We start from the raw sequence: 24683 nt of genomic DNA, 5'->3' as shown, positions 1-24683 counted from the left end.
AGGAAACTAAAGGAAAGAAATATAGCCTATTGAAGAATATACATGGTGATTGTACTGTTCAAGTGTGAAGGAAGGAACACATCAAGAGGTATCTTGGATTCTCCTGTAAAACAAGTTTAAGAGCCAGTGACATAGACAGATTTTACCCTGAAAAGTGGAAAGGAAGCGTTTAGTATTTTGGGAATTGAGCTTTCTCCAGGTGTGACACCTGAGCAGCCTGCATGCTGCCACACCTCATAAAGGTTCAAGCCTCTTCGTGAGCAATTCTTCAATACCCCTGCAGTGGATCTTTATCCCTTCTTGAAGTCATTCTGGTTCTAATCTGAAAATCTGAAGAACAGTGTTTAGACAAATGAGATAGATGGCCCATGTGTTTGAAGACCTGTCTTTTTGCTGCTTGGTGCTTGCTGACAATTAAGATAGCTGAGGCCCTAACCAGCACTAAAGCTCGTCTATGGTAAACTCCCAGCTGAGAGGCCACTGAAGCAGTGGACATGCTTCAGTGCAGACAAGCACGTTACCTGCTGAGCCTGCCTGTACTGGAGCCGAAGAGCCTGGTTATTGAACCTTTACCCCTGCGTGGGTCTGAGGGGGTGTGGAAACTGTCTCAGGCTTGTGCAGAGTGACTCCTGTCCCAGTCCGGTCTTACCCTGAGCTCCTGGGTTACAGTCTGTGTGCTGCATTACCTTGGAACAGGTTCACCCAGTGGAGGGCTGCAGTTGAGCTCTCTCAACAGACTAGCTCGTATTTAAGAATGATGAAAAATACTAAAACAAAGACAAATCATCAGGCAACCTGATGAAACGTGATTTTGATTTGGGATTTGAATTGCTTTTAGACTGTTCCCACATTGTCCTAATGAGCCACTTTGTTATGAATACTAATCCACAAAACATCTCTCTTAGGAAATTTTCAAAATTGCTTGTATTTTTCAATAAGATGTCACTGTAGGTCATACATCTTCAGCCCTAAAACAGACGGGACAGTAAATGAAAAGAAAACCCCGCGTGATTCTCGGTGCTCTTTTTGAAGACGTGGTGGAGAGGGGTGGTAAGCGGAGAGCAGTGAGCTGGGGGTCATGCTGTCTGGTTCAGTCTGTATCCTGGGCAGCTTTTGGGTCTGGAGGTGAGTTCCTGGAGTGAGAAAAAGACATGATTTTATCAGAGGATGTTTTCAAAGCAATACCAAGCCAAAAATACCAAACTCCTAGTTCGTATTCTGCACACTGCAGAAGCTAAGCTGGTTGTTTCTTGTGTCTTTGAGTGTCCGGAGAGGTGATAAGGGAAGGTTTGCTGCAGTTCACTCGAGTGAAGGATTCTGCTCCCCCAGAGCAATTCCAAAATTGCTTAACGGGCCTGATTGTCACTGATTCCGCAGTGACACCCAGGAAGGGACAGTAGGGTGCACTGTAGAAACTCGAGGCGGATTGTCTGGGGGCTCGTGATGCTTTCGCAGTGGGTTGTGGAAAGTGAGCAGGGTGGACGTGGCCTGTTCTTGCCATGAAGGCTCCTCGTTGTTGCTTGGGCGGGAGGAGCGCCCCCCGCAGGCCGGGGCTCACCCTGTACGGTTTGAAGGACTCCTGGTACTCGGTCAGGTAGTGCGTGTTCTGGGAGCAGCGGGGCGGGCGGGGCTGCGAGGCGGTGGGCTTCAGCGTGCGGCCGCAGGGCTGTCCCGAGGAGAAGGAGCGCAGCAGCGCTCCGTACTTGTCGTTGTACTCCGACATCCAGGGCCTCCTGAGGAACAGAGGGCACGGAGCAGTCTGAGCCAGGGGGCCCGGTGCCGGTCCCGGTCCAGCCCAGCTTAATTCCAGGACCGAACTGAAGCCCTCATGGAACTAACTTCCTGATCGGGTTCATTGCCAAATACAACGTGGTTGAAACATGTCCAACATGTCTAAGAGCTCAAAGAGAAAAAAACGTCAAACAGTTCAAGTTAAACCTGATATTAAGTTAATTAAGGGTTCAAGGCTCAGCACCGAGAGCTCAGGCCCAGGTGTGTGGATCCCTGGGAAATCCCAGCCTAGGCAACACGGAAGAGCCCATCTGCCTCCCTCCCAGACCTCTTTATCATCACGTAACGCAGCGCCTGGCCCCGTACAGCCCGCTTTCCCTGGGCTCCAGGCGGACACGAGCGGAGACGAGCGGTGGTGCTCAGTACCAGTACTGCCAGGTCAGCGCGAGGCAGGGGTGGGGTCGGGGCTGGCTGGCTCTGAAGGGCACCGCGGGCACCTCCCAGGCCTGGAAAGACTTTCTGTAGATGGACTCTCCCTCGAAGGGCAGCCCTGCAGCAGGGACACACAACAGCACAGGTCGTTCAATCGACGGTAGGCTGGGTTTTGAATTGGCGTCATAAAGTTCCTGTCCTGTTAGAACAGGTAGTCCTGCAGAGTCCTGTGACCCATCAACACGTTTGGCCTTAATTAACAAGTTGCTTGATGGGAAAACCCCTCCCAGGTCTGTTTCTGCTCCCAAGTTGGGGGTACCCAGTTACTAATGAAATGCAGGAGAGAGAGAATCCCCAGCACCAGGACGGGCTGTGCTTTACCCTGCTGCAGCACAACGGATTGCTCCATGATGCGGCGGTTGAGCAGCGACTGCAGCTTGGCCGAGCGGCAGGAGTCCTTGAGGTAGGCCTCGTAGGACCAGGTGTCGCCCTCTCCCTGCGCAGGAGAGCCCCGCCCGCTCCCTGGAAACACAGACACAGCGTTACGGCCGCCGCTGGATTGCGAGTGGGAGTGCTTAAATCTCAACAAGGAATCCAGGAAGGGAAGGCGCACAGAAATATTGAGTTTTGGTTAAAGGTGAATGGGTGTTTGGAAGAAGCTTGTGGAAGCTGATTTTCTCTGGATCTTCTAGAAACAGATTCACAAGCCACTGGGACGAACAGGACACACAGCATCTCAATGAGCTGAAGTCCTGCCTCCTTATTCACCTTTTCTTGTTGTTTTAATATCGAATCGTGCCAAAACCTATTAATATCCATGCCATTGTACAGATTTCCAAGCACAGCTCCCCCAGTGTACTGGGCACTGCAGCACTGATGAACACCAGGAGGAAGGCCAAAGGCCCATCTAGTCCTCCGGGTTGTCGGTACGTTGTTGATCTGAGGTTCTTATCCAGCCATTTCTTGCTGTAAACAAAGCTATTGGCTTCCCAACAGACTCCCACAAGCCTGTGTGTAACTAAGTGCCTCCGGGTGTCGGTGTTAAACACCCTTCCTGGTCGTTTCTGCTTGTGCCTTCTGAAGCAGTGTGTGGGGTTGCCTTTGTCAGTGTCCTTGAGGGGTTTGGATGGTTGTACCAGGTTTCCTTGTTCACCAGTTACACAGATGACAAACTGTCTATCTCAACAGTCAAATTCAAAAAATATTTTTTTCTGTGGCGCTAATAAGCTTCTATAAGTTATTGACTAATTGTAGGTATTTAGAAAAGCCTGGTGAAAGCATAAGAGTCTACATATCGTAAAAACTAACAAAATGTACTCTTCCTTCTCATTAATGCAGTAGTCTATTGGTACAGTCTTCGTGGCTTGAGAACATATCAGGAGCTCGTCATGTTTGAAGTGCAGTTGTAGTCGGTTACTGGTGCGTGTCTCTATCACAACTGCCCGTGTATTACTCACGAGGTGGTTGCTCAGGGGGGAAGTGATGGCACTGGAATGTCTGCTTCTCGTGAATTACAGTTCGGTGCTACGAGACTCTGTCAGGGACGTGCTCTGTAAAGGCCTGGGATAGGGTCTCGTGCTTCATGCCTTCAGCAGTTGCCCTGCGAGTCACAGCAGGGCTCTGATTGTGTGTCTGCCCCGAGTGCCGTACTGTCCAGTGACGACAGTGAGAGCTGTAACGGGCAGTGTGCTTACTGTCGACGCGCGCCGCGTCCTCTCTGCACACAGCAGCTGCTTTACCTTCCTCGCTGCAGCTGGAGCTGGGGACGAGGCGCAGCCTGCTGGCGGGTGTCACTGGCTCCTGCTGTCGGGCTGCAGGGGGCGCTGCTGCCGGCCTCTCGGGCTGGGGCGAGCCGGGGGCTGAGGGGGGTGTGGGCGGGGGCGTGGGGGTTGGTGAAGGCGAGGGAGAGGAGGAAGAAGAAGGTGGAGAGCAGTGCAGAGTGCCGTGGGGAGTGGCTGGAGGAAGGAGGCCTCTGCCTGGTTTCTCCCCACCGCGATGTGCTTGCTTGGTCTCCAGCAGGACCTGGCCTCCCGGGCTCCTCTGCAGGGGTGCCCTGGGGGTCCCTCTGGGCTGGTCCCCTGGCTGTGGCCCCAGGGTGGGGCTGCCACAGCTGCTGGGGGTGTGGCTCTTCTCCAGCAGCGTTGCCACCAGGTTCTTCCCCTTCTGAGGAGAGGCAGAGGGGAGAGCAAGAGTCAGACACCAGCAGAGGGGGAACCCACTGCCACAGCCCCAGTGCATCCAGTCACGACCTCGGGGAGAGGGGAGATCAGCGACCAGGGGGATCAGGAAAGACAACACCACAAGGACAGGCTGGGCTGGAGAGGGGGAGGAGGGAGCGGCAGGGGCAGGGGCAGTAGAGCTGGGGTTCATCAGGGTTCCAGGGAGGGTTGATGGTATCAGGAGAACTGGAAGAACGGAGCAGACAGCAGGGCCAGAGCAGGGAGCTGCCTGTTTTCCTCGGAGAGAGTGAGGTTACAGAGCCGGTCGTTTGAGAGGAGGAGAGCAGGAGACTCCTGTCCTGGCTGGAGGAGAACAGTGGTCACAGCCCCGAGATGGAAAGACGATGAGGCGCGGGAGTGCTAGAGAAGTCTGTCTCTTACAAGACCAAACCAAGAGCTCAAAAAGACGCACAGAGATGTGGACAGCAGGTGAGTATTTGTACAGAAGAGAGCAGAGAAAAAATGTCAAGAATTTAATCTCTGTGCTGGTCTACATTAAACATCATTGGCCAGGTGTTTTCCCCCCATTGAATTTTGTCTTTTGTAATTTCTTTTCCTGCTTTTACAGTTTGCTAATCCTTCTTATATTAGCTTCACACATTTTGGTATAATCGGTGGATTTGACTAGTTCACAGCCGTCCTAATATAGATCCCTGTGGTACTAATTATCCCAGATACGATCCCTTACCTTAGTAATGAACCCTTATCTGTACTCTGATTCTCAATCCAAATACACCCATTACTTTAATGCCTACCAGCTTTAAGTCTGCGAATGAATCTTTTATCACAAACATTATTTCTATAGCCTTACATGTTAGAGAAATTAGACTTTTGCTACACGAGACATTTTCCGGTGGTAATATGAGGGAGCAAACAGGAAAGCTTACCTGTGCAAAGGTGGATGAGCTATAGGAACTGCTGGAGGACCTGCTGCGCTTCTGCTGATATTGAGTCCACTCCTCCTCCACCTGCAACATGTCAGCACTGCACTTAGCCAGAGTGCATGGACTAACAAGGATCTGTGTCAGGATACACTGACAGACCCCCCAGTGCACTGTGTCAGGACACACTGACAGACCCCCCAGTGCACTGTGCAAGGACACACTGACAGACCCCTCAGTGTGCTGTGTCAGGACACACTGACAGACCCTTCAGTGTGCTGTGTCAGGACACACTGACAGACCCTTCAGTGCACTGTGCAAGGACACACTGACAGACCCCCCCAGTGCGCTGTGTCAGGACACACTGACAGACCCCTCAGTGCGCTGTGTCAGGACACACTGACAGACCCCCCAGTACACTGTGTGAGGACACACTGACAGACCCACACTGCACTGTGTCAGGACACACTGACAGACCCCCCCAGTGCACTGTGTCAGGACACACTGACAGACCCCCCAGTGCACTGTGCAAGGACACACTGACAGACCCCCCAGTACGCTGTGTCAGGACACACTGACAGACCCCCCAGTGCGCTGTGTCAGGACACACTGACAGACCCCTCAGTGTGCTGTGTCAGGACACACTGACAGACCCCCCAGTACACTGTGTGAGGACACACTGACAGACCCACACTGCACTGTGTCAGGACACACTGACAGACCCCTCAGTGCGCTGTGTCAGGACACACTGACAGACCCCCCAGTACACTGTGTGAGGACACACTGACAGACCCCTCAGTGCGCTGTGTCAGGACACACTGACAGACCCCTCAGTGCGCTGTGTCAGGACACACTGACAGACCCCCCAGTACACTGTGTGAGGACACACTGATAGACCCACACTGCACTGTGTCAGGACACACTGACAGACCCCCAGTACACTGTGTCAGGACACACTGACAGACCCACACTGCACTGTGTCAGGACACACTGACAGACCCCTCAGTGCGCTGTGTCAGGACACACTGACAGACCCCCCAGTACACTGTGTCAGGACACACTGACAGACCCACACTGCACTGTGTCAGGACACACTGACAGACCCCTCAGTGCACTGTGTCAGGACACACTGACAGACCCCCCCCTACACTGTGTCAGTACAGACTGACAGACCCCCATTGCACTGTCAGATCACACACTGTAGTGTGCCAGCATGCCAGGCTCTGCTGTATAATGTACATATGGACTAATTGTTCAATCAGTGCTATAATCCATATACGGAGTGTCCATTGTCCACATTCAGAAGATACAAGCACTGTATTAGTAGAAAACTTAATCTGTGGATTGTGACATCCCTGAGTTATGATAGGAAGAGTCCAGTTCTCGAGGGATAGGAGCTGTTTCAAGACAGTATAGGTACTATACAGGTAGACCAGGATCTATTCACTGTCAGGATTTTACTGCATTTTACTGCTGTGACCAACTTTTTTGCAGCCATGGATGTTTAGCCACATGCTGCTAGAAGACAGAAGTCAAGGTCTCTTAGTTCTCAGCCTCTCGTATGAATTCACATCCATGCTGGTGCTACATGTGTGGGAGCCAGAACATCGCGTCTGAATGGTGGGCTGAGGAAGGAGTGTGGATTAGACCCCTCCTGAGTGGGCGTACCTTTTTGGGCGCGCTGGTGGCCGGTCTGCCAGGCGGGCGGGGGTGGAGGCGGTACAGGCGCGGGCCGCGCTCGCTCGGGGGCTTGTAGTCAGCCATGTAGGAGGTCTGGTACCCCTTTCGGTGTCGCTGGGACTGGAGAGGAGAGAGCGCAGAGTCTCAGGGCCACAGGACAGCACGTATTTCCTCACTCAGACTTAGAGAGTTCATTTTGTGTTTTGAAGCACCTCAACCTTTAATCATTAAAGATGAGGCCTTTATTAAACTAAGAGTAACTTGGGAACATTCCAGATCAACTACCTAAGACTTGCTTAGGAAGTCTTGGTTGAGGTATAGCTTAGTGACTGCTTTTGGAGCTTTTGGAGTGCTTTTTGAGCTCATTTATTTTGAATTATGGCTTGTCAGAGATCTGATCATTCGTGAAACCAGCAGTTAGGAAGGGAGAAGAGACAGGAACCTGGAAAGAGCCACAGAAATATCACACAATCTTTCTGCGGCCACAGAAAGTGACAACATTTTGTTAATCAAAGGAATAATCACAGCCAAATTTTTTAGTATACTAAACATATATCTTATTATCAAAAGCTTAGATCTAGAACTTCACCCAGGGTCTTTGGAGGGCAAGTCTGACTCTTGTTGGTGTATACTAAACATTCACTACTGTGCAGGTCTTAGACATCTTAGACACAATCAGGAGTTACAATATTACAATATATAAGCAGATATGTTTTGACTTAAGTCAAGTTATGTTATAAGTTATAAATAACTAATTAACATATCATAAATTATGAGAAGAAACATTAACTCAAAACCTACACTTGTATTTTCTATTATCATAAAAAACCTCCAAAAAAAGTTTGGATGAGAAGTCAGGCTTGTCATTTAGCATCTTTTATTTATATTGACCACAGTAGCTCAGATACATCATTGATTTCTGCGCAACCATAAAGCTAACACATGTTGTTGTGCAGGGTTTATGTTGTCCAAATGTTCTGGTGAATGCTTAGCTTTTCTAATATGAAATACAGAGCATGAGAATTGTTGGCTCATAAAAAATGGCAACACAAATATCAGTAGAATATTGCCACACAATTGTGTTACTAAATGAAGTCTTGAAAAGTCATTTGCACAGCTACATTATATATGTATTCATTGTATTTAAAAATCATTTAACATTTGTATTAACAATAATAATCGTCTTACCTTAATCTGTGCCAAAGATTGCATTATAGAATATAATTTTCCTAATGATAAAGTGTTCCCATTACAGGCAAAATGTAATTGTCTTTTTCTTTATATCAGGAAACCTGTTTCTACTAAGTAATGTTTGTAACTGAAAAAGTGCCTTGATATCCAAAGTATGCAGTTCTGTTTAATTCCCAGCACACTGCCTGTTGTTATGTTCTGATGGTGTTTTGGAACACTGAACTGATGACATCATAAAGCTCAGAACCAGGAGTCTGTGTGATGGCAGAATTCCATGGGTTCTGATGATGTCATGGCTGTGTTCCAAGTGTAAAAACAACTGCACTATTTTTGTATACAAGTTCAAATTGTCTGCTGCTTTGTCAATATCACATTACTAAAAAAAGAGACTCTCTGTTTCCCATTTTGACCACCTTTTTACAAACATATGATGCTGATTTCTAATTCTCTGAATTATTTTTTCTCCATGTGATACATTTCATTCATAGAGACCTTCCATATATAAACACTAGGCCTGTCCATCTTTAAACAGTTTCTAGTGATTTGTTTCATGGCTGCAATTCTGACAGTTCTAAACATATTTTTCTGCCTCTGACAACAGAAAAACACAATTTTTGTCCCAGAAGCACAAATCTAGGGTCCAGTTATAATCCAACATGAAACATTTTTCATATTTCTTCAAGAATATCCCCCAATGTATATTCAGAACTTTGCAAAACCAAAAATATGTTCGTCTTGCCAGGTGTTCCCAGCAATTCCTTCAACAGTATCCTCAAACCTTTGATGCACAACAGAGGACTGCAGTCCAGCATTTTATAACATTCTGTAGTCCATGACTGCAATCTGGTGACTGGGCAGTAGTAAAGGGAACAATGAAATATCGAATTGGATACAGTCACAATAGGGAGTTTATTGTGACACAACGTGTAGCTTCAGTGCAATTTAATAACCAAGAAGACCTCTTAACAGCAATAGAGCCTGATTCGGAGATTTAAGGAGTTTTGCTGACAAAAATTATCAAGCAACAGCAAAAACTCTTTTCAAGATGAACTCGTACCTAAGAAATCATTGTACTTTTATTAGATCTTGTAATATTGGTTATATAAAAACAATGGAAAATGCTTAATCTAATTACATTTGATGAAAAAAGATAAAACTATTAAGTAACATAATAGACAATAAAAGGTCATTTGCATTTTAATTACAGTTTAGTCTCAGCACACGTAAGAGGCTTTGTGATGATTAATACAATGGTTTTAAACCTGATTGCAGGGGTGAAACTGTAGATAAATATGAAAAATACCATACTTAATGTAAACATTTTAATGTTTACTCAGAGGTAGCTTCAATAAAAATATCACAACTTCTCCCTATCGCCAGGAAACGTGCATTAGTGGAAACACATAGGAGACAGTGCCACCAGCAGGCCAGAGTGGGGAATGCAGGTGACGGTGTGCCAAAATATAGATAGATAGATACTTTATTGATCCCGTGAGGGAAATTGCAGTGCAACAGCAGCTTAACACACACAACACAGCCACAATGTAACGAATTATATAATAATAGTACAATACATACAATACAATACAAGAGTTACTCACAGTCCAGACGCACAAGAACAAACTAGAACAGAACAGTACACAGAAAATCATATCACACTCATATCACACATATGGATATAAATATAGATGTAACTGTAGATATAAATATAAATGTATTGCACAGGTCCCTGGCATATATTGCACAGAAAGTGGTTGTAAACGGGAAAAAGAAAAAGAAAAAGAAGAAGAAGAGAACAGATGTAGCAGTAGATGTGTAGATGCGTTTAATCCAGATACAGGTCACTGTCGATGTTGCCTCTGCCAAGACGCAAGGTGGATGCGTTGTACAGTCTTATGGCAGACGGCAAGAATGACCTCCTGTAGCGCTCCCTGTTGCACCGTGGATGAATCAGTCTATTGCTGTACGTGCTCTTCATTCCTGCAAGCCTGTCATAGAGGGGATGGGAGAAGTTGTCCATGATGGCCTCTAGTTTGGACATCATTCTCCTCTCAGCCACTACCTCCAAGGAGTCCAGGTCAGACCCAATGACAGAGCTTGCTCTCCTGATGAGCTTGTTCAGCCTTTTGGAATCTACTGCTCTAATCCCCGAGCCCCAGCACACCACTGCGTAGAAAATGGCACTCGCTACCACCGACTGATAGAACATGTGTAGCATCTTACTACACACATTGAAGGACCTGAGCCTCCTCAAGAAGTAGAGTCGGCTCTGTCCCTTCTTATAGATGGCCTCGGTGTTCTTAGACCATTCCAGTCTATCGTCGATGTGCACTCCCAGGTACTTGTACGAGTCCACCATCTCCACGCCACTCCCATGGATGTAGACAGGAGTAGGTTTGACCTTTTTCCTCCTGAAATCTACCACCAGTTCCTTTGTCTTTGTAACATTCAGTTCCAAGTGGTTTACCCCACACCACTCCACAAAGCTGCTGACCAGTCCTCTGTACTCCTCCTCCTGCTCACCCTTGATACATCCCACAATTGCAGAGTCATCTGAGAACTTCTGCAGGTGGCATGACTCTGAGTTGTACTTAAAGTCCGAAGTATAGAGGGTGAAGAGGAATGGAGAAAGAACTGTCCCTTGAGGTGCCCCTGTGTTACTCACTACCTGTTCAGACACACAGTTCTGAAGTCTCACAGACTGTGGTCTGCCTGTCAGGTAGTCAGTGATCCACGAGGTCGTGGAGGCATCGACTTGCATCTCTTCCAGCTTCCTCCTTAGAAGTAAGGGCTGGATGGTATTGAAGGCACTGGAGAAGTCGAAAAACATGATCCTTACAGTGTTGCCAGCCCTGTCCAGGTGTGAGTAGGCCCTTTGCAGCATGTAGATGATCGCATCCTCCACACCAACACTGGGCTGGTAGGCAAACTGTAGGGTGTCCAGTGATGAGCTGACCAGGGGTCTCAGGTGGGATAAGACCAGCCTTTCCAGTGTCTTCATGATGTGAGAAGTCAGTGCAACTGGTCTGTAGTCGTTGAGGACAGAGGGGCGCCCTTTCTTTGGTACCGGGACCAGGCATGATGTCTTCCAGAGCACCGGGACTCTTTCCAAGCGCAGGCTCAGGTTGAACAGTTGCTGGAGCACTCCGCTCAGCTGATCAGCACAGGCCCTCAGAACTCTGGGACAGATGTTATCTGGTCCTGCGGCCTTACCCTCGTGCAGCCTCTTCAGCTCCTTCTTCACCTGGTCAGTTGTGATGGTCAGCCTGGCCTGGGGGTTGGTGCTCATAGTGCTTTTAGTGCTGCAGGTGTTAATGGCGGAGGTGTTGGAGAGTGGCAGCTGTGGGGGATGGGTGGGTGAGTAGCCGTCGGGGGTTGTGGCTGTAGGCGGCCATGTTTGTGGGGGGATGGAGGAGGTATTGGGCAGTCGCAGCTGTGAAGGGTTAGGGAGCGTGTGGCTGTGGGGGGATGGGTGTTGCGCCACAGAGGACCCAGAATCAAACCTGTTAAAGAACTGGTTCAACTCGTTGGCCATCTCCAGGTTCCCCTCTGTTGCACCCCCAGCCTGTTTGAAGCCAGTGATCTCTCTCATACTGCTCCATACATCTCTCACCCTATTCCTTTGCAGCTTATCCTCTACCCTCCTCCTGTAGGCGTCCTTGCTCTCTCTTAACTTCTGCTTTAGCTCCCTCTGTACACGCTTGACCTCTTCCTTATCTCCCCTCCTAAAGGCTCTCTTCTTGTCATTCAGAAGAGCCTTCAGGTCGCTGGTAATCCAGGGTTTGTTATTGGAAAAGCAGTATACGTCTTTGGTGGGGATGGTGTTGTCTACGCAGAAGTTAATATAGTCAGTGACACAGTCCACCATGCTGTCTATGTCGTCCCCATGTGGTTCGCACAGCACATCCCAGTCGGTGGCCTCCAAAGCACCACGAAGATCCTCCATAGCCTCCAGAGACCATCTCCTCACAGTCCTCATGGTCGCAGGTTGGCGCTGGACAATAGGCGTGTATATTGGTGTGAGCAAGACAAGGTTGTGATCTGATCTGCCAAGGGGGGGAAGGGCTGTGGAACTATATGCATCCTTAGCATTGGCATATAATAAGTCCAGTGTTTTGTTTTCTCTGGTCGGGCACTTAACAAACTGGTGGAAAGTAGGCAGAGTGGTGGAAATGGATACGTGGTTAAAGTCCCCTGAAATAGCTATAAAAGCGCTTGGGTGCTTTGTTTGTAGCCTGGCTGTGACTGTGTTTATGACGTCACACGCTACCTCTGCATTTGCCGTAGGTGGGATGTAAACAACAACAAAGATGGCGCATGTAAACTCCCGCGGCAGATAGTACGGACGCAGTCCTACGGCTACCAGTTCGATGTCCGGGTTGCAGACTCGCTCCTTAACATGAGTATGTCCAGGATTACACCATCTGTTGTTTACAAGCACCGCGAGCCCCCCTCCTTTCCTCTTACCGCTCTCGGTGTTTCTGTCCGCCCGCACCGTCTGAAAGCCGCCGATGGTAACATTCGAGTCCGGAATAAGTTCCTGCAGCCATGTCTCGGTGAAACACATGATACTGCATTCACGATACTCCCTCTGGCTTCTCACCAATGCTCCCAGTTCGTCCATCTTGTTCACTAAGGACCTCACATTTCCCATGATGATCGAAGGAAGGTAGGGTTTAAATCTCCTTCTCTTCGCCTTTCGCGTCGCACCAGCCCTACAGCCTCGGCTTCTCCTCCTCAGCTCCTCCGGCACCGATGGCTTCTCTCCAGTGGGTAGAGCCGGACGCGCTAGCGCGATCAGCTGGTCCCGCGTGTAGACAAATATCAATAGAATTCCCTGTCAGACGAAGTCAGAGCTATTTTTTGTGTTCTCATGCCTGCATCACATTCAAATGTTTCTCTCTCCACACAGTGAATTTGTCAACAGAGCTGCTGTTATAACCTTTGGTTTAGAGGAAACAATCAGCAGGTGTGTGGGCACTGAGAGGCGTGGACAGAATCGCTCCGCTCAGCAGCTGCCAGGATCTTCCGCCCTGGAAGAGGGGAGGTCACTCTGGAGTGCTGGCTGGAGGGGGGGGGGCTCTCCCTCCCAGCCCCAGGAGCGCAGCCCCTTGTTTCAAAACCGAGGATGGCACCAAGCATTTCCTACCCTGCACTGAATAAAAACTCAAGGGCTACTTTTTTATTAAGTGAGCACACAGGAGTGTAGGAACAGTATTTGCCTTTTTCCTGATTTGAACATGCAAATCTTCGCGATAGCTGGCTGATTTGGAATGTGCTGTGGTTTTTTCCACACGCTGGCTCACAGCTGTGAACCCTGACACTCCTCACAGGGCAGGAATGAGACCCCAGAGAGCCCTGGTGCCCCTGTTCTGTGGCGTTTTGGGGCTGTGGGGGCAGAGTGACGGCTGTCAGGCAAGGCCGCACTTCAGAGGTGGGCGAAGGGGTTATTTTTTGTAAAGTGCTTTGGAATCCCTTGGGATGAAAGGGGCTATATGAATGGAATTATTGTCTTGCCAGGGATCTTGTCAAATTAACTCAGCCAAATCAAACCAGGCAACAAGAAAATGCTTTTAATTTTGTCTCCTTATATTAGGATTTTAGCATACGTATGTGCCGAGAGCAGGTCCTCACTGCTGTAGCCAGGACTCGATCACAGACAAGCAGTACCAAGCCCTAGTCAGAGGTAAAAGGTGAAACTGTTTCAATGAGCATAAACAGTCCGGATGCTGCCCCCAAAGTAGACAGAATTTAAAACATTTTGAGCTTTGTGGATTGTGCTGAACAGTGTGGAGAGAACCAGAATGCAGCAGTGCACTGTGGGACTCATTCAACCATGACAGAAGACCTGACCTGTGTCTCTGAATCTACTCTGCACCCCGGACCAACAAGCAAGGTTTTTTTGCTTGCAATACGAGGCATATTACCGTTTCTTGATTTATCTCTTAGTTTAATATTTCCTGCAGTTAAATAATATAAAGCAGTAATCTGGTTAGCTTTTTTCTGATTTCTAGCGATTCCGTCAAGAAAACTTGTGCCTCAGTTCTGCAGGATTGCAATTATTTGAGTTGAACAAAAATGCATCTGTGGTTTATAGAAAACCCGTATGCGTCACGAGAGGTGTGACTGCTGGCTGTAATCAGGGAGGTGGAAAGGACTAGAATGCAGGTCTTGTAGAAAGGGACACACAGGAAGGGTGAAGGGGGGAGTGAGACATAGCCAAGCTGTACCCCAGGAGGGGGGCGGAGTGTCCAGCGGTCCACCTCTTCCCCTGTGCAGGACTGCTCTCTCATTGGCAGGTGAAGGTATGCGTGTAGAATACATTGGCATTTGCGTTGTAGTCCAGGGGCAGAGTTATGCCCACGCTTTTAGCCCCCAGGCTGGCACCGCCCAGGGCAGAAGAGTGACGCAGCGTCAGCAGGCTGTAGCGAGAGAAGGACTGGCTGGCCACACCCTCCAGGACCTCCGTGAACCCTGAGCGAGAATGGGAAAATGTGACAAGACATTCATGTTTCATGCTTTGCTTGCCATAGTTTTGTCGCTGTTCATGTTGGTTTGCCTGCCTGGAGCCTGCTGCTGACCCCAGTCCCTTTCATAGCAGGGTAAGGCTCACTGCTAGAAGCAGCAGCTCTTATCAGTACTGAGCTCATCCCCGAGCACAACCTGCATGCTTCTTCAGTGACCCCAGAATCTGGAAATGACTTCTCTAGTTCTAGACTAGTTCTCAGTGCAGCACAGCTCTGTCCCACATGCATTTTTGCTAATCCTCCACTCTAGTCCTGTCTGCGATGCAGTAGCTAGGGTTGACCTACTAAAAATGAGCTCTTTCCCCATCTTAGTTTTCAGTCCTATGCCAGTAGCAGCACTTTCACTATACAGCTCCAGTCCACTGCACTCGCCACCACAGCCTTCAAACACTTGAATTAATGATTAAAAATGTACCGGAAAGAAATGCAACAAAACTCTGAGGAAGCCAGTCCCTGTTCTTGACTGAAGAGCCGTGGTTATTTTAACCTGTCTGCTTACCTCTCCCAAAGTGAAAAGGGGACTGAAAACTTCTTATGTTTTTTCTGATCTATTCTGTATAAATTCTACACGACTGCTAAGGATGAAGTACAACTGATGTAAAGAGAAAATGTAGTAGACGTACATGTTGGTGACCCCCATCTAATTCCCCTTGAGTACTTACGACTGTCGCTGGGATGAATCACCTCTGAGAAGATATCATGGATAAGTATGATGCAATAAATTTGATTTAATAAATCAGCCTTGTGTCGGAGGAACTGTGTCCATGTGTTGTCTGCTGTCAGTTACCCACTGGTTTAACTGCCCAGCTCCACTACAACACTGGCCTGTGTGATGGACCCCAGGGCTCCCTGAGGCCTCTGGAGACTCACCTGGCTTCAGGAGCTCCCAGCTCTTCCATACAGAGCCCACACACAGAATGGGGAGTCCCCTGTCCCCCTGGAACAGGCTCTGGCACAACACACGGGACACAGGCAGAGAGAAGTCAGAACATCCCAGTGAGTTTTTCTCTCATGCTGGGTAGGATCATGTGGTCAGCTACAAACTGGTCACACTAAAGACAGGGTTAGTGGTGCAACAACTGATCTATGCATCAAACATTATTGTTCTATTTGTAAATCTCTCGAGCCTCTAGCACATGCTAGTCAATCAATGCAGCCAACTGGCAAGCGGTTTGGAATCAGCTGGCATTAACACCTGAATGTGTGAGCGTGTTTATTTTATTGGCAGTACAGCAGGTACGGAATGACAATAAAAATCAGGCTGCTTGCACGCCCATTCTCAGCCACAGAGGTTGTGCTAATGTTACAGGGAAGTTTTTTTTAACCTTTGTTTTGTTTTTCTTCAATTACAGAAGCCAGTGCTCCTCAGAGATAATGGGTGTCACAGATTACTTCACCCAAGTCCAGCCTTTGATGAGGAGTTAGGAATGAGAGGAGGCCACTCCTCCATCTGTCTCTCCTGGCAGTTAGTAGCTAATTGGCAGGAGGATCTTGAAAGAAACCAGGGCATCAGCTTCAGGAACACAGCTGTGCAGCTTGTTCCACAAACCTTTGAGTTAAGAGAGGTTTTAAACGCTCTTCCACAGTTTCCACTGGTGCCCTCGCGTTCGGGTCTCACTGACCATTCCCAACAAGTCTGCAGGGCTGACGTGTTGATGCTTTCATGTTTAATAATGAGAGTTCTGTGCAGGATTGCACACACTGCATAAACAGCTTTGCAGTGCCCCGAAATGAAGCTGTTATTCTGCGATGCATACATGCCCACTAAAATGAGATGTCTCTTTTCAGCTGGGGCTTCGAATTTACTGGCGATTCTTGTGGATTTTATTTTCACTAAAAAGTGACAAAAACACAACATGCTTATCCTGTTACATCCTGTTAGTTTTTAGAATAATTCCAATTTAAGTCTGCATTGTTTTGCTGAAAACGTGCTTGGATTACGTGCCAGTACATACAGAAGCTGAATTTTGTATTGTAGATAAATCAGCAAAGATTTGGGAGTTTATATTTTAATGTTGGAAATGTTAAAAATAATGAAAAATTGCTCAGAAATATAATACAATTTTCTTTAAATTACAATGTAAAAGGGACATCTGATACAGATGGAGACATTTTTAAACTGATTTTCTTTTTATTATCAAAAGTGATTTTACTGCTTTAATCTTTTATAGCCGATATCTTCATCCTTTCAAGACTGCTTAAGTTGTGTCTTTTTTGTTTAATGAATGCAGAATTGCCTTTTCACAGGATCTTCTGTGAAAAATACAATTAACTTCTGATGTCAAAATGTCAATGCAGAGATCATTGTAGAGGATCAATGATAAACTGACAGTGCGATCATCAAATCATTAATTTGGTTGCCGCCAGTTACTGAAGTAACTTGTGATTTTTCCCCACTGTGTGGAAAGAGATGTCACTAGCTGGACACTGTGGGAGACAGTTCTGTACTGCCGTCTCTAGGGAGATAGCTGCTCACCTCATGAGCTCTGGGCAGCACAGCCACCACGTGCTGAGCCAAGATCCGGCCGGCCTGGCTGAACACATAGAGGCACAGCGGATCCCCTGCCTCAGCACCTGGAACACAGACACGCCACGCCACACTGTCAGTCCGCCGGCCTGCCCACTGCACCTTTGACAGCCGGGCACCGGAGGCTCCTGCAGGTGCCTGCAAGGCAGGAGACAAGCACACACTCCTCCCCACTCTCACACACAGCTGGGAGGCAGCAGCATGCTCGGGGCAGTTACAGCAGACGAAGGCCTTATGGCTGCCCCACCAAAACTATTTAATGTCTGTACTTATGTCAGCTGGTGTGCACATTTTGTGCTGCTTGCATATTATATAACGACGACAAGTCTTAACACTTCCAGGGTGGCTAAACTGGAGAGCAGTTAATAATCTAGTAACGATCTCATTCAGTCGTTTCTTTAAGGAAGCCAGGTTATCAGCGTCACCACCATGGTTCGGTAGCTTGTTCCAGACCCCCACAAGACTTTGGGTAAAGAAGTGCTTCCTGTTCTTTAAATGCACTTCCATGCAGTTTGTGCAAACCGGTTTGTTTTCCGGTTTGTGTTTCAGCATTAATACTGAAGATGTCCTTCAAAAAGAGGACTTTAAAACGTCGAATCAGGTCCCCTTGTACTCTTCTGTGTTTGAGCCTAAAAGGGTTCAGCTCTTTCCGCCTGTCAGAACAGAATGGTCCTTTAAGCCCCAGAACATACCTGTTGAACCGATTTCAAAACAGCAGTATTTTACTTTATTGTTAGTAATAAAAGCCACACTGTTAAAGATCAAGACTCTCAGTCTTCAATGCTTGGACCCACACAGGATCCAGCCTACCACATCACGAGCCAAGAGATCCTATCTCTGAAGATGAAGCTGGGTTTATCCTTATCGCAGCAGCGTGTGGGTCTGAGAAGAGACAGCGATAACAGGTGGTGGCCTCTCGGTCAGGCTGCTTTCACAGTTTAACTTCTCCTTCCACCACCCCACTGCTGTCTCACGCTTGGTCATGCCATAACAAAATCACGGCCGAATCTCCTATACCAATCCCATTCCCACAGAAACTTCCCATTCCTATCAAACTTCCACACGATCCACATGGCATTTGACTCCTGTAGTGCTTTTTACTAGTGTGCACGGCTGTGCAGATTCTATTGTGTAGCTGATGCACTGTAAGGAATTGTTGCTGCTGTGGCACCTGTATCATGTGCTCACACACTCCAGTCTCTGAGGAACAAAGTAACATCTCTTGGGACTTCTTTGCTGCTGCATGCTCAGCTTTAAAGCACCACAGGACCTCCTGTCTCTGCAAGTGATCAGTTTGGCTTGTCTGTCCAATTGCAGCTTATAAAGCAGAGCCAGCCTGCATGACACATGGCACAGCCCAGTAATAAAAAGACCACTTTATTGGCCATATACAATTTCTTGTATTAAGAATTTTTTCTTTTCACAGACCCCAGCTTACTGTCCATGAGACACACAGACAGGGAGAGAAGCTGGGGGTCAGAGCGCAGGGTCAGCCATTGTACAGCGCCCCTGGAGCAGTTGGGGTTAAGGGCCTTGCTCAGGGGCCCAACAGAGCAGGATTCCTCTGGCGGCCGCGGGATACGAACCGGCAGCCTTCCAGCCACAGGCGCTGATCCTGAGCCACAGAGCCACCGCTCCGCCCCATGAGGACACAATCAAGCTTGTGCAATTTAGAAGAACATCAATAATAATTATAATTAAAAAAACTGTTTTGGGATTTTTTGTTTAGACCCCATGCCTCACCACGCACAGAGAGGGGGAGGTAAGGCATTTGACAGAGTACAGTTAGCATTTTGCACAACCCTAGAAACGAAGGAAAGGGGTGCGGGCCCGGCTCACTGTACCTTGGGCCAGGTTTCGGCAGAACCCCGCGAAGAATGACTTCTGGAAGGTCCTGTACAAGTGGGAAAGCATCCCCATCAGATTCGTCACCTGAGGAAGAGAGAGGTCAGAGCTACGGCAGAGTTCCCGAGGCTCAGCAGACACTATCAGCTGTCTGATTGCGTCACTATTCTTCTGCTCTGTGCAGGAGCGGTGAGGCTCAAAACATCGCAGCAATGTAGCCGACACCGGCAGAGTGCAGGGCTCCAGGGTGAGCGCTGCTCTTCATTAGCAACAGCCCAGAGTGTTCTGTAAGCCTTTACTGAGATACAGCTTCTCCTGCCTCAGTGCAGCAGTGTGCAGGGTGCCTAGGTTTGACTAGCAATGCAGCTGCAATGAAATAACCTGAGGGAGAGATGAAAACACTCACTCAGCGCTGCCTCTCCTGGTGTCACACACCTGCAGACACTGTCAAAGACCCCCAGATACACCTTTCAACTAGGGGTTCTTGGGGTCCTCTGTTGTGGGGAGTGAGGTACCCCCAGATACTACTTTCTACTGGGGATTCTTGGGGTCCTCAGTCACTGGGAGTGAGGAACCCCCAGATACCACTTTCTACTGGGGGTTCTTGGGGTCCTCTGTTGTGGTTGGAGTCCTCTGACAGAACACCTGTAGAAGTGCAGAGTGGGGTGGGCAGGGGATGCCTGACCTCACTCTCACCTGGAAGTACTCCATCATGGCTCGCTTGACGTAGGTGACATCGTGCGGGGGCGGGACCAGGTTGTCAGAGGCGTCGAACACGGTTTTCACAGCCAGGTGTGCAATCCAGTAGGCTGAGGGAAGAGACGGAGGCAGCAGGCGAGTCAGGAATGAGCTCTCAGGAGCTTCAGACAGCAGTCTGCTGGCCAGACGGCTGTGACACCAAGCAGCCCTTGAGGTCCCTGCACGCCCGCAGCAGATACCCAGAGAAGCCCCTCAGCAACCAGAAGCACCGTAAAGTCACAAACAGCAGGAGGTCATCTTGCTCACTGGACTGCAAGCAGCTGATAAGTCCTGAATCTCACCTGCCTGTTTCACAAACAAACCCAGAACACCACATGAACTGGGCTGGCAATGTGGACACTGCAACCCCCCCCCGCCACCGCCGCCCCAGCAGTGTACAATACTTGTGCAAAGCTCAGGAAATGTGTTATCTATACCACACAATATTGAGATGTGGGGTAGTACAGAACAACGTGCTAAATAAACAGCTGTTCACAAAGCAAATGTGGAGAAATGCTCGTCTGTTCTGAAACTCTACGGACGTTACAGAGAGAGGTCAGCGAGAGGCCAGCATGTTTTACCTGAGCCCTCGTCGCCCATCAGGTGCCCCCAGCCGCCACAGCCCACCTCCGTCCCATCAGGGTTCACCAACTTGCAGTTAGAGCCTGTGCCCGCGATCAGCACCACACCCCCTGTAACACCACACAGACACACGACCTTATACAACACCAATCAGCGGGCACAGCGCTCGCAGGGTGATAACACTGGGCATCAGGCACAGCGCTCGCCGGGTGATAACACTGGGCATCAGGCACAGCGCTCGCAGGGTGATAACACTGGGCATCAGGCACAGCGCTCGCAGGGTGATAACACTGGGCATCAGGCACAGCGCTCGCCGGGTGATAACACTGGGCATCAGGCACAGCGCTCGCCGGGTGATAACACTGGGCATCAGGCACAGCGCTCGCCGGGTGATAACACTGGGCATCAGGCACAGCGCTCGCAGGGTGATAACACTGGGCATCAGGCACAGCGCTTGCCGGGTGATAACACTGGGCATCAGGCACAGCGCTCGCCGGGTGATAACACTGGGCATCAGGCACAGCGCTCGCAGGGTGATAACACTGGGCACAGCGTCCACACGGCGATAACACTAGGCATCAGGCACAGTGCTCGCAGGGCGATAACACTGGGCATCAGGCACAGCGTCCACACGGTGATAACACTGGGCATCAGGCACAGTGCTCGCAGGGTGATAACACTGGGCACAGCGTCCACACGGCGATAACACTAGGCATCAGGCACAGTGCTCGCAGGGCGATAACACTGGGCATCAGGCACAGCGTCCACACGGCGATAACACTGGGCATCAGGCACAGTGCTCGCAGGGCGATAACACTGGGCACAGCGTCCACACGGCGATAACACTAGGTATCAGGCACAGCGCTCGCAGGGCGATAACACTGGGCATCAGGCACAGCGCAGTCTTTGTCACTGCCCTGTGTGAGTGTGCCACAGCGCCGCAGTGTCCTACCCTGCTGGCTGGCAGTGGCCATGGCACCGATGGCATCGGTGGTGATGTGGTAGCTGCGGCTCAGCTGGGGGAACCGGTCCTCCATCTGGGCGATCAGCTTCAGGATGGCCTCGGGCTGCTCCCCCCCACTCAGAGACATGCCCTGCAGGCAGAGCGCAGGGCTGTCAGTACCGGGCGCGCACCCCTCCGGATCCCCCTCCGGATCCCCACGCTTCCCGAAGGACACACCTTCAGACCCATCCCTGCAGGCTTTCAAATGAGTACAATTTCTCCATTACTCCACACCTCCTGCCCTTCGATCCTGGGATGTCCTTTTTACTAATAAATTACCAGCAATTATGCCGAGTTTCAAAAGGAGAAAGAACACAGAACATTCACCCCCTAAATTTACTGTCACAGAAAGCACATACAGTCACTGCATCAGGAACAGCAGTGCAAAGCAAGCTGCACAGAAACCTCTTGAGGTCAAAAGTTAATTGAAACAGCTTATCATTTACAAAGTCTTCAAATTAGCATATCTAGGGCTCCTATAGAGCTCCAGCTTTCCTCTTTAGCTTCCACCGTTACACTCCTTGGTGCACACCTGTGACATCTCACTCACAGCCAGTTTCCCCTTCTTCTGTTCTGTTCAAGGAGGATTTCAAAGCTCTGCATGAAACCAGAGCAAAAGGCACAGGTCAAATAAACGACCTGAAAGAAACAACTACACTCAGTGCAGAAGGGATACACCTCTTTCCCACGTGCCCGACACTGAAGGAATACAAGCCTGTCTCCACAGGCCGTCCCTGAGGGGTCCTGTTCAGAAAGTGTTCCCAGCAAACAGGGCTGACAAACTCTTCATGACACCAAGTAAAGCAATACTGAAAACAAATGCCGCAGCACATAAGGAGCTGTTATCTTCACCCTGAGAGATCAGAGCATCCTGAGAGACCTGGGCGATGTTTTCAGGTCTGAAACCTGTTGGCTGAACACGGCGGTGAGCCAATCGCAGCTGTGGCCCAGCGTGGTCTGAACACTGGTCCTTACCAGGGAGGGCAGTGGTGTCCCAGGGTCGAGCCCGGCCTGGATCTTGGCCCTCTGCACCATGTCATTGATGGCCTCCAGGCACTTCTCTGTGCCAACCAGCTGGAACACAACAGGCCTTCATCACACACAGACACACCCCCACCTGGACCTCCGGGAGGGAAATGTGTAAGCATCTGTCCTACACTGAGCCCTGCCTCCTCAGGCAGAGACAAGGAAATGTAATCAGCAGGGCCTGACGCAGACGGTTATGTAGATGGCCGATTATACCATGGGCCCAAAGGAATGAAGCAATTCTGAGGACAATATTCTGTTCTTTTAAACGTGTGGGAAGGGATTTAACCAAATCGCAGTGTTTTCTCTCACCCCCGGACACAGCAGCAGAAAGCATGTGGCAGTTGCTGCCCGGGGCTTTTAGCATTTTTTTTTACTAACATTCCTTGCGTTAAGAACACTTTCTGCAAGTGTTGCAGTTTTCTTCCACAATCGCGTGTGTGGTGAAGCGAAGACCCCTCTTCACGGCCACAGCCCCCGCCCACGCTGCCCGCTGGCGCCCCCCCTACCCAGTGATTGGTGCAGGGCCCCTCCGTCTCTGCCAGGATCCGGCCGGCCGCGGAGACCAGCACCGCTCTGGAGTGCGTCCCCCCGCTGGGAAGACAGGACACGCAGGTCAGCGGGAGGAGGACAAAGACAACGCAGCACACACAGCACACGCAGCACCCCTCTCCTTACTCCAGGCACAGGGCCCCTCTGTCCCCCTGCAGGGCTGTGAGGATGCCACCCAGCAGGCAGGAATCATCCAATTCCTGATCCAATCACAGCTCTACTGGGCTAATTGTATCTTCTGGCTTCTGTTCCAGCTGCACCCTTAATGACTTGATATCAATCAAAATCCATTTTTGGGGGGGCGGTGTGGTGGCTCTGTGGCTCAGGATCTGCGCCTTTGGCTGGGAGGTTGCCGGTTCGTATCCCACAGCCGGCAGAGGAATCCCACTCTGCTGGGCCCCTGAGCAAGGCCCTTAACCCCAACTGCTCCAGGGGCGCGGTATAAATGGCTGACCCTGCGCTCTGACCCCAAGCTTCTCTCTCTGTCTGTGATTCTCATGGAGAGCAAGCTGGGGTCTGTGAAAAGACAAATTCCTAATGCAAGAAATTGTATAGGGCCAATAAAGTGATCTTATCTTATCCTTCACTGAAAGGGACCATTGCACCACAGTTCACTCACTGAGCATTATAAAACCTGGTGTTAAGCTCCAGGACCAGGAAGAAAAATCACTGCCCAGGGATCCTGACTGGGATTTAAGGCAGGACATCCACGGCACAACTGGTCACGTTCCCGTCTCGCCAGAACAGCAGCAACAACAGATAACAGCAAGTGTCATCCAGGGACCTGATCAACTGGAGTCAGCTTGCCAGCAGTTACTCTCCTGGGTCTGGACCGTGCAGGTCGTCCGTCAGTCTGCTCCACACACAACCCTCATTCACAGCCAAGGAAGACCTTCCAACATGACTAATGATCAATTAATCAAAGCGACGACAAAAACATTCAAACAATATCCAAATTCCGGATCTTTAGTTTGAAAAAAAACATAATGTAAATGTGAGAAGTGAGAGGTTTCTTTTGACGATCTGTGATCTGTACGCAGTGAAAAAATAAAGACCAAATCATCATGTGAAACACAGTTCAGGAAACAGGACGAGGAACTGAAATTAAACCGAGCCTTCTTCACCGACCTTTGGCAAGCAAAAATAACCACAACCTTTTGGAATTAATAAAAACATATCTGTTCGTTTCTTGAAAAACGAGATACTTTTTTAAAACTCATAATTAAAAGTTCTGTCATCATTAGACAGTATCTTCTTCTTCATTAGTTAAGGCGACAAATACTGCAACGTTTCAAAACACTGGTCAGCTTAGTGTGAAAAGGAAAGTTTTTACAGTGCTTGTATGCGATTTGCAAATCGCATTATTCTCCACAACGTCTGCGGAAACTTATTGTTTTAAGTACAGTAGCTATTTATGTGTGATTTAACAACGAACCAAGCGAGACAAGTCATCACCGAATGAAACTTCGGTACAATTCGCTCATCTGAATATAAACAAATAAGTTAGTTTAAAATGCAGCCTTCCAACAAGCCGTTTTTCGTAATTTCGTTGTTTTTCCGAATCTCACCCCTCCACTCCTCCGTACACAGCCTCCATGGTCTTCCGGGCTCCGTCATGTGACGCGTCACCGGCGCTGGGCGGGGCCTGAGGCTCGGGGCGCCTCTGCACGGCGCACACAGCCGGGCCCGTCCTCCCACAGGCCAGCGAACCGACCAGCATCCCTGGGAGCACAGGGAGAGCATACAAAC

The 24683-nt window shown here is 49.3% G+C and overlaps 2 protein-coding genes across 2 annotated transcripts; both read right to left on the bottom strand.

Annotated features, from left to right (window-relative positions):
* Positions 1–918: 918 nt before the first annotated feature.
* Positions 919–13631, bottom strand: LOC148842040 (uncharacterized). The gene is made up of 8 exons (XM_088919797.1): positions 12602–13631; positions 6932–7063; positions 5270–5350; positions 3903–4326; positions 2545–2685; positions 2158–2281; positions 1559–1733; positions 919–1133 (listed from the first exon to the last, which is right to left on the bottom strand). The coding sequence occupies exons 1-8, from the start codon at positions 12653–12655 to the stop codon at positions 1077–1079; spliced, it is 1188 nt and encodes a 395-aa protein (XP_088775923.1). The 5' UTR covers positions 12656–13631; the 3' UTR covers positions 919–1076.
* Positions 13632–13693: 62 nt separating this feature from the next.
* On the bottom strand, positions 13694–24552 carry nagk (N-acetylglucosamine kinase). Its single transcript, XM_088919796.1, has 10 exons — positions 24503–24552; positions 22892–22976; positions 22332–22430; positions 21306–21447; positions 20353–20463; positions 19730–19842; positions 19033–19120; positions 17138–17235; positions 15532–15610; positions 13694–14608 (listed from the first exon to the last, which is right to left on the bottom strand). Exons 1-10 carry the CDS (start codon positions 24529–24531, stop codon positions 14424–14426), a joined length of 1029 nt encoding a protein of 342 aa, XP_088775922.1. The 5' UTR covers positions 24532–24552; the 3' UTR covers positions 13694–14423.
* Between the last annotated feature and the right edge of the window lie 131 nt (positions 24553–24683).

The sequence above is a fragment of the Atractosteus spatula genome, chromosome 1, assembly GCF_055471065.1.
Source record: "Atractosteus spatula isolate fAtrSpa1 chromosome 1, fAtrSpa1.hap1, whole genome shotgun sequence".
NCBI lineage: Eukaryota > Metazoa > Chordata > Actinopteri > Semionotiformes > Lepisosteidae > Atractosteus > Atractosteus spatula.
This window is presented reverse-complemented; position numbering and strand designations above follow the sequence as displayed.

What these genes read in the sequence shown, in the direction of transcription:
- nagk (XM_088919796.1), bottom strand. Translation starts at nt 24,531, where the DNA reads ATGGAGGCTGTGTACGGAGGAGTGGAGGG. An exon ending in GGCCACTGCCAGCCAGCAGG is followed by an intron (nt 20,464 to 21,305) that starts GTAGGACACTGC and finishes GTGGTGTTACAG; the next exon opens with GGGGTGTGGTGCTGATCGCG. An exon ending in CTGCCGAAACCTGGCCCAAG is followed by an intron (nt 17,236 to 19,032) that starts GTACAGTGAGCC and finishes TCTGTGTTCCAG; the next exon opens with GTGCTGAGGCAGGGGATCCG.
- LOC148842040 (XM_088919797.1), bottom strand. Translation starts at nt 12,655, where the DNA reads ATGTTACCATCGGCGGCTTTCAGACGGTGCGGGCGGACAGAAACACCG. An exon ending in GCTCATCCACCTTTGCACAG is followed by an intron (nt 4,327 to 5,269) that starts GTAAGCTTTCCT and finishes GCCTCTCCTCAG; the next exon opens with AAGGGGAAGAACCTGGTGGC. An exon ending in GCGCTGACCTGGCAGTACTG is followed by an intron (nt 1,734 to 2,157) that starts GTACTGAGCACC and finishes TCTGTTCCTCAG; the next exon opens with GAGGCCCTGGATGTCGGAGT.